Here is a 13012-nt window from a genome sequence, read left to right as displayed (position 1 = left end):
ATATTTAAAAATGTTTGGACCCTTTCTTCTAGAAACAAAGTGTTCTTGAAATATTTTTTTATTAGGCTACAGGTGTTGATCGGACCTTTCTATTCTTTGTATAGTTTATAAATTTTCTGGATTGTTTAGCTGATTTTGGACATTTTTATTCGTGCTCACTTTGGCAGCTCATATAAAATGGACATTTTTATTCAATTTTTTGCAGGTGAAAAGTACACTTACTAAGAATAATCTGGGGATGCCTAGGTGGCTCAGTCGGTTGGTGTCTGCCTTCGCCTCAGGTCATGATCCCAGGGACCTGGGATAGAGTTACACATTGGGCTCCCTGCTCAGTGGGGAGCCTACTTCTCCCTCTGCTTGCTTTGCCTGCTGCTTCCCTGCTTATGCTGACAAATAAATAAAATCCTTTAAAAAAATACATTTATATAATAAGTACTTTCTGTAACAAGAAGTTCCCTTAGCAGAACTCCTTCATGTTTATATCTTTGCAACTAATTTTTAACTAACTTTTAACTTTTTTTTAAAAGATTTTATTTATTTATTTGACAGACAGAGATCACAAGTAGGCAGATAGGCAGGCAGAGAGAGAGAGAGGAGGAGGAAGCAGGCTCCCTGCTGAGCAGAGAGCCCGATGCAGGACTCGATCCCAGGACCCTGAGATCATGACCTGAGTTGAAGGCAGAGGCTTTAACCCACTGAGCCACCCAGGCACCCTAACTTTTAACTTTTCTTAGCAAAAGTATGAACTCATGGGCTTTTACAATTTCCTTTTTTTAAAATTTTTTATTTTAAGATTTTACTTATTAGAGGGTGGGGGAAGGGCCGGTGGGAGATGGGGAGAGAATCTCACCCTGAGTGGGGAGCCCAAGGTCGGGCCTGATCTTAAAACCCTGAGATCATGGCCTGAGGTGAAACCAGAAGTCCAAGGCTCACCCGACTATGCCACCCAGGCACCCCTCATTTTTACTATTTTATGCTCATATTGTCACATCTTATTTTCTCCTAAGGACAGAATTCTACAGGATCCATTCAAGGGTTTTCTTGCCCCTGGACAAGGACTCAATCACTGTGTTAGTTACCTGTTGATGATGTAACTTCATCACATCCCAAAAGAACCTTGGCCATGTATAGTAACATTCACAGGTGATGGGAATTAGGACATGTACACTTTGGCAGGGTATTATTCTTCCTTAGTCTGGACTCTGGCCCCTAAAGATTTCACAGCCATCTCACATGCAGAATGCATTCATTTCATCCCAGCGTCACCCCAAGTGTCGACCACTACACACTACCAAAGCAACATTTCTAAGTCTTGGATCCAAAGTCCCAAGTCTCATTGTCTAAATCAGGTATAGGTGAGGAGCGCCTGGGTTGCTCAGTGGGTGAAAGCCTCTGCCTTCGGCTCGGGTCGTGATCCTGGGGTCCTAGGTTCGAGCCCGTCATTAGGCTTTCTGCTCAGTGGGGAGCCTGCTTCCCTCTACCTCTCTCTGCCTGCCTCTCTGCCTACATGTGATCTCTGCCAGGTAAATAAATCTTTACAAAAAATAATCCAATCAATCAGGTATAGGTGAGAGCTAGATATGATCCATCCTGGGGTGAAATTCCTCCCCATCTGTGGTTTGGTTTTAAGTTATCTTCTCCCAAAAGTCAATGGTAATAAAGGTATAGAACATTAGTAACAGATAAGGCCCTTTAAAATGGGAGGAACTAGAAGGGAAAAGGGAGTCACTGGTCTCAATTAAAAAATCTAGCTGGGCAAACAGTATCAGGTTTAATGGTTGAGGATATTCTCCAGGCTCAAGCTGACCTCTCAGGAGCCAACCCCTTTTCTTTTTTTCTTTTTCTTTTTAACAGAATGAGCACAAGCAGGGGGAGCGACAGGCAGAGGGAGAAGCAGGCTCTGTTGAGCAAGGAGCCCGATTCGGGACTAGATCCCAGGACCGCAGGATCATGACCTGAGCCAATGGTAGATGCTGAGCCAAGGGTAGATGCTTAACTGACTGAGCCACCCAGGCGTCCCAGTATAGCTGAGTAGATTTATCAGCTTGTTTCCTCCATATAAAATTTGGGGAATTTAACAGCCTTTTTTCATTTTGTTCTTTTTCTGTCCATTGGAGTCCAAGCTGGTAGTACAACCTTATGGGTCTTCTGTGTTTGTCATGGGAATTCACTTCATTAGACAAGAGGCTCCTCCACTGAACTTTCCTGGATAATTCCATCTCTGTCCTGGGTTCTGCTGCAATGATTGAAAGGATTCAGGGGTCACACACCTAATCTCTTACCCTATCTCCAAAGTGGATGAATATTCTGACCTTTTGATCATTCTAAGGCACTAGAAAAAGGTGGTTCAACCACACCCTTAGCTTTTTCTCCAGAGCAAACTTTCCAGTGAACCTCCTAATTTTAGCATCTTTTGTAGTATGGATAGGCTAAGATTTTCTCAAATCATCAAGTTCAGAATCTGTTTTAACAGTACTTCCTTAGGTTATCTCTTTGCTCTTGCATTTTACTATAAGCATCAAAAAAGAAACCAAAACCCCTCTTAGCTAAATATCCAAGTTTGTCATATACAAATTCCACCTTCCACATAACTAGTCTACAACTCAGCTACAGATAGGGATTTCTATCATATAGGGATTTCCCTTTTTTCCAGTTTTTTTAAAAAAGATTTTATTTACTCATTTGACAGAGATCACAAATAGGCAGAGAGGCACGCAGAGAGAGGGGGGGAAGCAGGCTCCCCACGGAGCAGAGAGCCTGATGCGGGGCTCCATCCCAGGATCATGGCCTGAGCCTGAATGCAGTCTTTAACCCACTGAGCCACCCAGGCGTCCCTTTGCCAATTTCTGATAACATTCCCCAATTCCTTCTGAGCCCTCATCAGCAGTGCTTTTAGTGTCCATATTTCTATTTATGTGTTCTCTAAGACACAGATTTTCTCTGCTGAGCTCTTCACTTCCTTCTGAGTCCTCACTAGCAGAGTTGCTATTATCCATGTTTGTACTAACCATTTGCAGAAAGCATTCTAGGTTTTTCCTATCATCCCCATAATCCCTCCAGCCTTTGTCAATTGCCCAGTTCCAAACCACTTGTAGATTTTAACATGCACTGACCTAACATTAGGATTTTTTTTTTTTTAATTTGACAGAGAGATCACAAGTAGGCAGAGAGACAGGCGGCAGCGGGGGGTGGGGGGGAAGCAGGCTCCCTGCTGAGCAGAGAGCCCGATTCAGGGCTCGATCCCAGGACCCCGAGATCATGACCTGAGCTGAAGGCAGAGGCTTTAACCCACTGAGCCCCCCAGGCGCCCCTAACATTAGGATTTTTAAATAAAGATTTTATGTATTTATTTGACAGGGAACAGCGAAAAAGCAAGAGAGGGAACACAAGCAGGGGGAGAGGGAGAACCAAACTTCCTGGGGAGCCAGGAGCCTGATGTGGGGCCCTGGGATCATGAACCGAGCGGAATGCAAACGCTTAATGACTGAGCCCCTAACATTAGGCACCCTTAACATTAGGATGTTTTACTTGCATTTTTCTTTAAGTAGGCTCCACACTCAGCGTGGAGCCCAATGCAGGGCTTGAACTCAAGACCCTGAGAGCTAGATGCTTAACCAATTCAGCCACCCAGGGTTTTCACCTGTATTGACAGTTACCGAGCACGAAGAAGGGTTTAGTGTTGCCTCATATCAGGATTTCTGTGTGAGATTTTCCGGTTCTTCACGACAGAAGTCAAAACCAACCCTGTAGGCCCAATTCAGCCTGCTGGTCAGTTTACAGTTGTTCTGTAGATTAGTGATGTGATCTAATGATAGGTCTCAACTGTAGATGCATAGAGAAGTAAGATATTTAGGATTGACACTGGGATGTAAGTACAGAAAATCTTAGCAATACAACAGGCTGTTCAGATTTACAGGGTGGCTGAGAAACAATGTAAGTTGGGGCTGTTGGCACACCAAAAAAGGCAGTATAGTGTCTCTGTTGCTTTACTCATTTGGCTATCCTATCTCAAGAGCCAGACCTTTGGGGCAAGATAAGATTCCAATAGGGCAAAGCCTGTAAATCTTAAATTCAGTTATTTAAAGGTCATCAGAGAGACGTCTGGGTGGCTCAGTTGGTTAAGTGACTGCCTTCAGCTCAGGTCATGATCCCAGGGTCCTGGGACCCAGCCCCTCAGCGGGTTCCCTGATCAGCTGGGAGCCTGCTTCTTCCTCTCCCATTTCCCCTGCTTGTGTTCGCTCTGACAAATAGATTCTAAAAAAAAAAAAAAAAAAAAAAAAGCAGGCCAAAAGAGTTTTTACAGAGTCCCTGAGGCTGGACCAGCTGACTACATAGACTTCGGTAAGGCCACATAATAGATGTGACTTGCAGATCATGGGGTTTTTGGTTTTAAAATAATTGAGTACTTTACATAGATCTGTTCTGAGCTCCTTATATATAGTTGCTTCTTTTAACAACTCTAAAGCAAATGCCCCAATATCATGAATGAGGAAAAATGAAAATAGAAAGGTAAATACTATTATGGCAATTTCATAGACTAGAAATTAAACACAGAGGTTAAGTCATCTAAGGCTGTCTAAATTGTCTCAAATGAGGAAGGCATAAACGAGATTAGTTGGGTAGCAAAATGAAGGAAGGGTGCTGCGGGCAAAAGGAACAGTATGGGCAGACAGGACCAGTGTGCACAGAGAAAGAAAGGACATTAGCAGACTGTGGCAGGATGAATGGTATCATCAGGATGCTCTTAGTTTACCGTAAGTCCGACTCTTACTGGTTTCTACACTAAGAGTTTATTGGTCTATACAAGTGAAGACAGCCGTGGGCTTGAGGCCTTATTCAGCAACTCACTTAGGTCCCCAAATACTGAGTCTTGTCTTGGGAGTCCTTGAGTGGCTGACAGCAGCTCTGGTATTACATTTGTTCTGACATCCACCCAGCACTGCAAGAAAAGTCTGGAGACTCACTCTGGGTCAGCCTGGGTCTTAAGCCCATCACTCAATCAATATTCATAGGGAGATGACATGGATTGTTTAGCTTAACCTGGACTTCTTATTCTGTTCTTAAAGCTGGGAATGTAGTTTCCTTCCCCTGAACCCTAAGATTCCCAAATGGAGTTCAGGTAAGTGGGTAGGCAGAACGAATGCTGGAAGGACAATCAATATAGGTAATGACTTATGAATCCTGTTTCATATGACCTCTGCATCCTAGTGTCAGGGATTTAATGGGTAAAGATACAGAAGTCTGAGAAACTTCTGTCTCAGAAAAACTCATTTGAGTGAGGAATGACCTTGCTTGTTTGGGATCAACAAGCTTTGTTATGTGTTACTTATGGTAAAGGTTAATAAAGGCAATAAAAGACCCCCCAAATGCAGCAGCTTAAACAAGACGATGTTTATTTTTCTCTCATTCTACAGAGCTAGATATTCCACAGCTGGGAGGTGGCTCTGGCATCCTCACAATTCTTCCATTTCTGAGTTCAAGGTGGCTGTTGCCATACTCGCCTCTCAGGAGGGAAGGGAAAGGGCAAAGGGAAAGGCACGCCCATACTTTTCATGACACTGCCTAAGTGGCAACACAATCCTCTCATTCAATTCCCATTGACTATTATATAATCACAAATCCATAACTAGCTGCCAGAAACGTGGGAAGGTGGAGTCTGGTTGGATGGCCAAACGCCCACCTGAAACTTTTAAGGAGACAACTTGTCCTTACCATGGTTCAGGCAGGAGATTCTGGTGTCTACTCTTCCAAGTACTTGTCCTGCCTGATCCTGAACCACAAGTTAGCTGCCTTCCCCTCCGCCTCCCCCCGCGGACTTGTGTCTCAGGTTGGAGCCGAAGTGCTCACCATTGGTTAGGTCTTCTGGCAGAGAAAGGCACTGAAAAGGGAGAGCTGCTGTTACTGGCTTAATTTGCTACCTTCCTTCCCCTGAATTCCACACCACAGCTCTGGACACCATACGGGAGGAGCCCCCAGAACCATACCCACCCATCAAGTGGCCTCTCCCGTGTTCCTGGGTCCTTGTGTAACGATCATCTTATCGTAGCAGTAAGCTCATCACACACTGACCGCCTCTCTCTGGTAGTGCTACACATACCACCTCTCTAACCAACCTCCTTCTCCGAGTAGGTAGCTTTTTCTTCCCCGGTCCTTACATTTTTTACTTTAAAAGAAAGTGACTTTAAGTACCGGTCCAGCTCTGATAAGGCCCGCGATTCCAGAAGAGCTCGGGAAAAGGCCGCACGCAAATGACAGGAAAACGCGAAGGAATTGACGAAGCGCGGCCAGTTCGAACTCCTGGAGAGCACTCGCTCAGCTCTGCCCGAAGAGGCGTTTCAGCGCCCGCTAGCTGGAGTCTGCGCCTTCCACTTCTGGAGCTGCCTACCCTCTTTTGCGCAGGCTGGGAGGACTTCGTTCGGAGGCATGAGGATGAGCGATTTCCACAAGGGCACACTTGCTCTCACCAAAAGAAGCAGAAAGGCGGACGCAGGGATGCGACCTACAGTACCAACACCAAACAGCTCAGTCTCAGTAGCAGCAGGTATCGCCGGCTTCCGCAATACCAATAATTAACGCGAGAAAATTTGCACTTGTTATCGCGAGATCAAAACCAGGGGGCTAAGCCAACCATATCAGTCTCACTACGCAAGCGCAATTTTGCCAACACCCGTCCCGCCCATTTTTCGTGCGCCTGTATTGGTGCAACCTCCAGACTCCTGGGGAGGACCAGCCTTACAGAAGCGCGCTCACTTTTCCTCCACCCCTTGTCAATTCTTCAACTTCACTTCCGGCTCCCCACTTCCGGTCCTCTGCTTTTGCCCTTCCGACAGAAAAATTGGTAGTGCGATCGCCTAGGGCATTTTTGTTCCTGTTAGGGTCCGCCTCGCGGGAGGCGGTGAAACTCCGGGGGCTGGGGCCACGCGGCCCCAAGGCGGCACCCTCGCTCAACCATGGTGAGTTGGGTGGGTGCGTGATGAAGGGGGCGAGCGGGCGGGCTGTGAGGGTTCCCGGCCCCATTCGGGGTGCTCGTGGTGTAGGCCCGCGCAGCCGGGCATCACTGCAGGCTTCAGGCTCCTGGGCTACCTGTAACTTGGGTTTTTTTCTCCTTGCTTCAGCTGTCAGAAGTTGGGGGAGGAAACGGGAACCTCGGGAGCGGAGGAGTTCTCTTTTCCGATAGTGTTTTCATGTCGATCAAGCACTTTAAGTTACCGCTCGGGAAAAGTAAGGCATAGAGAGGCGCAAGGACCGGCCCCAAGTCACGATGCCCGGCATGGGCCCACTTGTTTGTCCCTAAGTCTCATACGGGAGATGAACAGCGGTTGTGACAGTATGTTTCTGGGTTGTTTGATTTATGTGTTCCCGGTCTCTCCCACGAGATACAAACTTAACGAGGTCAGGGTTTTTTCACCATTGCTTTCTTAATGTCTAAAACGGCGTCTGGCACGTTGTGGGTGTTCAGTAATGATTGAACGGATGATAAAGTGTTAATGCGTGAGGATGTGATCTCTCTGGTCTGGAGTGGTCTGATGGCTTCTCCATTCGTTCAGTAGCGCTCACGACGAGTAAATGTGAGAATGCACATCGCGCTGGTACGAAAAAGTTGCTCATACGTCTTGGTAACCATAATATTTTCATTAAGTGAAGCCCCCCGTAAGAACCACTCTATGCAGTAATAAAGTTGTAGATGTATTTATTGCAAGCCCTTGTAGATTAATGAGCCCAAGATCGGAAGAAGAAGAGAAATCAGTGGGCCAGAAGCAGCCCTTTCGGCACATACCTCAATATTATCAAAGCCATCTATGAAAAACCCACCGCAAATATCATTCTCAATGGAGAAAAACTGAAAGCTTTTCCGCTAAGGTCAGGAACATTGCAGGGATGTCCATTATCACCACTGCTATTCAACATAGTACTAGAAGTTCTAGCCTCAGCAATCAGACAACAAAAGGAAATTAAAGGCATCCAAATTGGCAAAGAAGAAGCCAAACTGTCACTCTTCGCATATGATATGATACTATATGTGGAAAACCCAAAAGACTCCACTCCAAAACTGCTAGAACTTGTATAGGAATTCAGTAAAGTGTCAGGATATAAAATCAATGCACAGAAATCAGTTGCATTTCTCTACACCAACAACAAGACAGAAGAAAGAGAAATTAAGGAGTCAGTCCCATTTACAATTGCACCCAAAACTATAAGATACCTGGGAATAAACCTAACCAAAGAGACTAAGAATCTATACTCAGAAAACTATAAAGTACTCATGAAAGAAATTGAGGAAGACACAAAGAAATGGAAAAATGTTCCATGCTCCTGGATTGGAAGAATAAATATTGTGAAAATGTCTATGCTACCTAAAGCAATCTACACATTTAATGAAATTCCTATCAAAATACCATCCATTTTTTCAAAGAAATGGAATAAATAATCCTAAAATTTATATGGAACCAGAAAAGACCTTGAATAGCCAAAGGAATATTGAAAAAGAAAGCCAAAGTTGGTGGCATCACAATTCCGGACTTCAAGCACTATTACAAAGCTGTCGTCATCAAGACAGCATGGTACCGGCACAAAAACAGATACATAGATCAATGGAACAGAATAGAGAGCCCAGAAATAGACCCTCAACTATATGGTCAACTAATCTTCGACAAAGCATGAAAGAATGTCCAGTGGAAAAAAGACAATCTCTTCAATAAATGGTGTTGGGAAAATTGGACAGCCACATGCAGAAAAATGAAATTGGACCATTTCCTTACACCACACATGAAAATAGACTCAAAATGGATAAAGGACCTCAATGTGAGAAAGGAATCCATCAAAATCCTTGAGGAGAACACAGGTAGCAACCTCTTCAACCTCAGCTGCAGCAACTTCTTCCTAGGAACATCACCAAAGACAAGGGAAGCAAGGGCAAAGATGAACTATTGGGACTTCATCAAGATCAAAAGCTTTTGCACAGCAAAGGAAACAATTAACAAAACCAAAAGACAGCTGACAGAATGGGAGAAGATATTTGCAAATGACATATCAGATAAAGGGCTAGTGTCCAAAATCTATAAAGAACTTAGCAAACTCAACACCCAAAGAACAAATAATCCAATCAAGAAATGGGCAGAAGACATGAACAGACATTTCTGCAAAGAAGATATCCAGATGGCCAACAGACACATGAAAAAATGCTCCTTATCACTCAACATCAGGGAAATACAAATCAAAACCACAATGAGATATCACCTCACACCAGTCAGAATGGCTAAAATCAACAAGTCAGGAAATGACAGATGCTGGCGAGGATGCAGAGAAAGGGGAACCCTCCTACACTGTTGGTGGGAATGCAAGCTGGTGCAGCCACTCTGGAAAACAGCATGGAGGTTCCTCAAAATGTTAAAAATAGAACTACCCTGTGACCCAGCAATTGCACTACTCAGTATTTACCCTAAAGATACAAACATCGTGATCCGAAGGGGCACGTTCACCGGAATGTTTTTTTTTTTTTTAAAGATTTTATTTATTTATTTGAGAGAGAGAGACAGTGAGAGAGAGCACGAGCGAGGAGAAGGTCAGAGGGAGAAGCAGACTCCCCATGGAGCTGGGAGCCCGATGCGGGACTCGATCCCGGGACTCTGGGATCATGACCTGAGCCGAAGGCAGTCGTCCAACCAACTGAGCCACCCAGGCGTCCCTCACCTGAATGTTTATAGCAGCAATGTCTACAATAGCCAAACTATGAACCTAGATGTCCATCAACAGATGAATGGATAAAGATGTGGTATATATACACAATGGAATACTATGCAGCCATCAAAAGAAATGAAATCTTGCCATTTGCAACAATGTGGATGAAACTAGAGGGTAACATGCTTAGCGACATAAGTCAATTGGAGAAAGACAACTATCATATGATCTCCCTGGTATGAGGAAGTGGAGATACAACATGGGGGGGTTCAGGGGGGTAGGAGAAGAATAAATGAAAGAAGATGGGATTGGGAGGAAGACAAACCATAAGTGACTCTTCATCTCAGAAAACAAACTGAAGGTTGCTGTGGGGAGGGGGGTTGGGAGAGGGAGGTAGGGTTATGGACATTGGGGAGGGTATGTGTTATGGTGAGTACTGTGAAGTGTGTAAACCTGGCGATTCATAGACCTGTACCCCTGGGGAAAAAAATACATTATATGTTTATTTAAAATTTAAAAAAAAATTAAAAAAAAAAAAAAAAGAAACAGCCCTTTCTGTGGGAGAATATGCCCCAAATTACTGCTTCATACTACACTGTTCAGCCTTGAGGCTCTTCCTTTCTGAACTCGAGCAAGCATAGGGAATCCATCTCTTCATTCCCTAGCAGGGGAGAGGGCTCCCTGGGCCTGGATATTTCTGGGTACAGGAGTTATTGGTTATTTTATAACACTCTAACCATCACACATTTGTATTTGTGGGCCTACATTATCCTGGGTATATTCCCTTATCACATTTATTCACTGGGAGGGGGGCAGTTCCAAGAAGTCCCCTCAAGAAGAAGATCCATGGCTCAATTGCTAGCACCTACCATGGTATTTTAAGCATGGAGTAACCATTGAGAAACATTAAATTAAATATTCAGAATCTGTAAGATTTAATGAAATAGGTAGGACACTGCCTCAGCCTTCAAGATGATGGTTTCCCCTGGGAAAGCTGAGCTATTTTATTCCTTAGTAGATAATGTATTCATGTATCCACCCAGCTTTCACCAAGTTTTTTCCTGTGGTCATTGAAAGGGAGGACCAGAAAGGATACCTAAATTGAGCTCGCTTTTGCTGAGTATAAACTGCATACCTGATGTTTTCAGGTATTTTTCTCATCAAGTCATCATGACATCTCTATGAGATAAGAGGTATGATCCCTATTGTAAAGATGGGAAAACAGACTGCTTCTCAGGACTGGTAAGCTGAGAGTAAAATTCAAGTCCCTGACTCAACAAGTACAAGTATAAGCAGAAATATTTATACTACAACCCAGAAAACATGTTCTGTGCTTGACACTGTGTTTCAGGGACAATTGTCTTGACACTAGTATGACAGTACTTACATAAAACTCAGTTTGGAAAAGCCAGGCTTTTCTTTCTCAAATTCTGCTGGCAGGAAACAGACAGTTGGGATGCTAGGTGGAAAGGACCACAGTAGTTATAAACCAAACAAAAGGTAGCAGCCCCGTTGGGAAGAAGGGGCTACAGAAGAACTTTCTGGGATGGTGATGACACAGATGATACATTTTGAAGGATGGATAGGAGTTAGCCAGATCCAAGAGGGTGGGGATAGTGGAGAGGTAAAGATTTTAGGTGGAGGGAGCAGTGTAAAAAGTCACAGGATTTGGACATCTGTTGATTTTTTTTGCTGTTGTTGTTGTTGTTACAGTGTACATATACTAGTTTTCCTGTAAAGTCAAACTTTATGTTTGTGACTGTCCTTGTGATACTTTTCTCTAAATAGTACATGAAAAAAAGGGTATTTTAAACATGGGCATTTTTCTTCCCTTCTCTCTTAGGCCCGAAATGCAGAAAAGGCCATGTAAGTATCAACTTAATTTTGTTTGTAAATTTTATGTTACTTAATTATCACCACGGAGCTCTTTGTGTGTTTGCTCCTTTTGGTATGTTTCTTTCTCTACATGTGTTAAAATAGTATTCCCATATTTGCTGTTTGTTTTCCCCATTAGTGTTTTCTGACAGATCCCAGAACTTATACTGGTTAAACATTAGCTCACTTGGGGATGGTGCACGGGGTGTGAGAGTGACAACTGGGCACCCCATGATATTAGTCTTTTAACATCTGGATGTGTTGCTCACCACAGTGGTCTGATGCTTGGAGCTCCCCACAGTTTTTACATCCAGTATAAGTAAAATAGTTACTTGGATGTGGAGGAACACCAGTGGCTTTTTTAAGTCCCTCACTGTTGGAACATGGAAACCCAGAACTACTCTGTGGTGTCATAATCTCTTTCACATTCTCGTGTATGCTCTTTTTTTTTTTTTTTTTTTTTAATGAATAAGTATTATGAAAAAGTATATAATAGGTCCATTTCTTTATCAGTTAGGAAGGACGTTAGGTTTGAGGTTGGTTTTGAAGAGAATAACTACCATCACTTCCAGTGCTTTGACGGAATGTCAGGTGCGAGGCTTTCTGGCCAAGCGTCTGCGATTTCATGTTGTTGGAGCCTTCGTTGTATCCCTGGGGGTTGCACTTTCTATAAGTTTGCTGTGGCTGAACCAAGAAAGACGGCATGTGCAGATATCTCAGAAATTATGATTCCATGAAAGATTTTGAGGAGATGAAGAAGGCTGGTATCTTTCAGAGTGCAAAGTGATTTCGGAATGTAAAGAATTTCTTTAGGTTGAGTTCAATTGAAGTTTGTCACTGACCTGTGTTCCTAAACTATGAAGCGTGAATATTGGGTTATGGAATTGTTTGCCTTGATAAATAAACAACTAACAAATACTTTGGACAGTTAAAAAAAGTATATAATAATATATATATATACATATATATATATATAATGAGTACCTTACATGATGGTCATGAGCCAATCTACCCCATTTAGGAACTTGGGTGATAACTCTGGGAGCAGTATCTTACGGAGTTTTCTCTCTTTTCTCTCTTTCTGATAGGACGGCCTTAGCAAGATTTCGCCAAGCTCAGCTGGAAGAGGGAAAAGTGAAGGTTGGTGTAAAGCTTCCTTGTGAATTGTAAAGTCTCAAGAACAAATGTGGTAAAACTCTCTTCTGAGCAGGCTCGATTTCCTGTTCCTTGTCTGTGCTTGCTGACATTCTTATGAGTCTGTACCTGTGAATTCTATGTGTACCTCCCTCTAGCTGGGGCAGTGTGACAATCTAGCTGCTTGTTCTTCCGCCTCCTTTGTATTATGATAATTAGCTTCCCATATTATCCCAGCTCTGTCTAATATAGGAAGTGCCATGGAGAGCAGCTCTAAAGCTGCATCCAGTGAGTGATCTTAGTTCATGGAGGCTCAGCCAGGTTA

The 13012-nt window shown here is 43.6% G+C and overlaps 1 protein-coding gene and 1 long non-coding RNA gene across 3 annotated transcripts in view; one reads left to right on the top strand and one right to left on the bottom strand.

Annotated features, from left to right (window-relative positions):
* Window positions 1–5376: 5376 nt before the first annotated feature.
* On the bottom strand, window positions 5377–6714 carry LOC131824282 (uncharacterized). Its single transcript, XR_009350816.1, has 2 exons — window positions 6156–6714; window positions 5377–5878 (listed from the first exon to the last, which is right to left on the bottom strand). It is a non-coding gene; the product is annotated as an uncharacterized LOC131824282 (long non-coding RNA).
* An 18-nt stretch (window positions 6715–6732) lies between these two features.
* ISY1 (ISY1 splicing factor homolog) overlaps window positions 6733–13012 on the top strand; it is a 29982-nt gene continuing 23702 nt past the window's right edge. Inside the window, exons 1-3 of one of the 2 annotated variants that reach the window (XM_059161884.1) lie at window positions 6733–6953; window positions 11522–11544; window positions 12642–12693. In XM_059161884.1, coding sequence (XP_059017867.1) covers window positions 6951–6953; window positions 11522–11544; window positions 12642–12693 — 78 coding nt within the window. In that variant the 5' untranslated portion in view covers window positions 6733–6950. The remainder of the gene's footprint in view (window positions 6954–11521; window positions 11545–12641; window positions 12694–13012) is intronic. The other variant, XM_059161883.1, reaches the window with a different exon arrangement.

The sequence above is a fragment of the Mustela lutreola genome, chromosome 2 (genome assembly GCF_030435805.1).
Source record: "Mustela lutreola isolate mMusLut2 chromosome 2, mMusLut2.pri, whole genome shotgun sequence".
NCBI classification, from domain to species: Eukaryota; Metazoa; Chordata; class Mammalia; order Carnivora; family Mustelidae; genus Mustela; species Mustela lutreola.
This window is presented reverse-complemented; position numbering and strand designations above follow the sequence as displayed.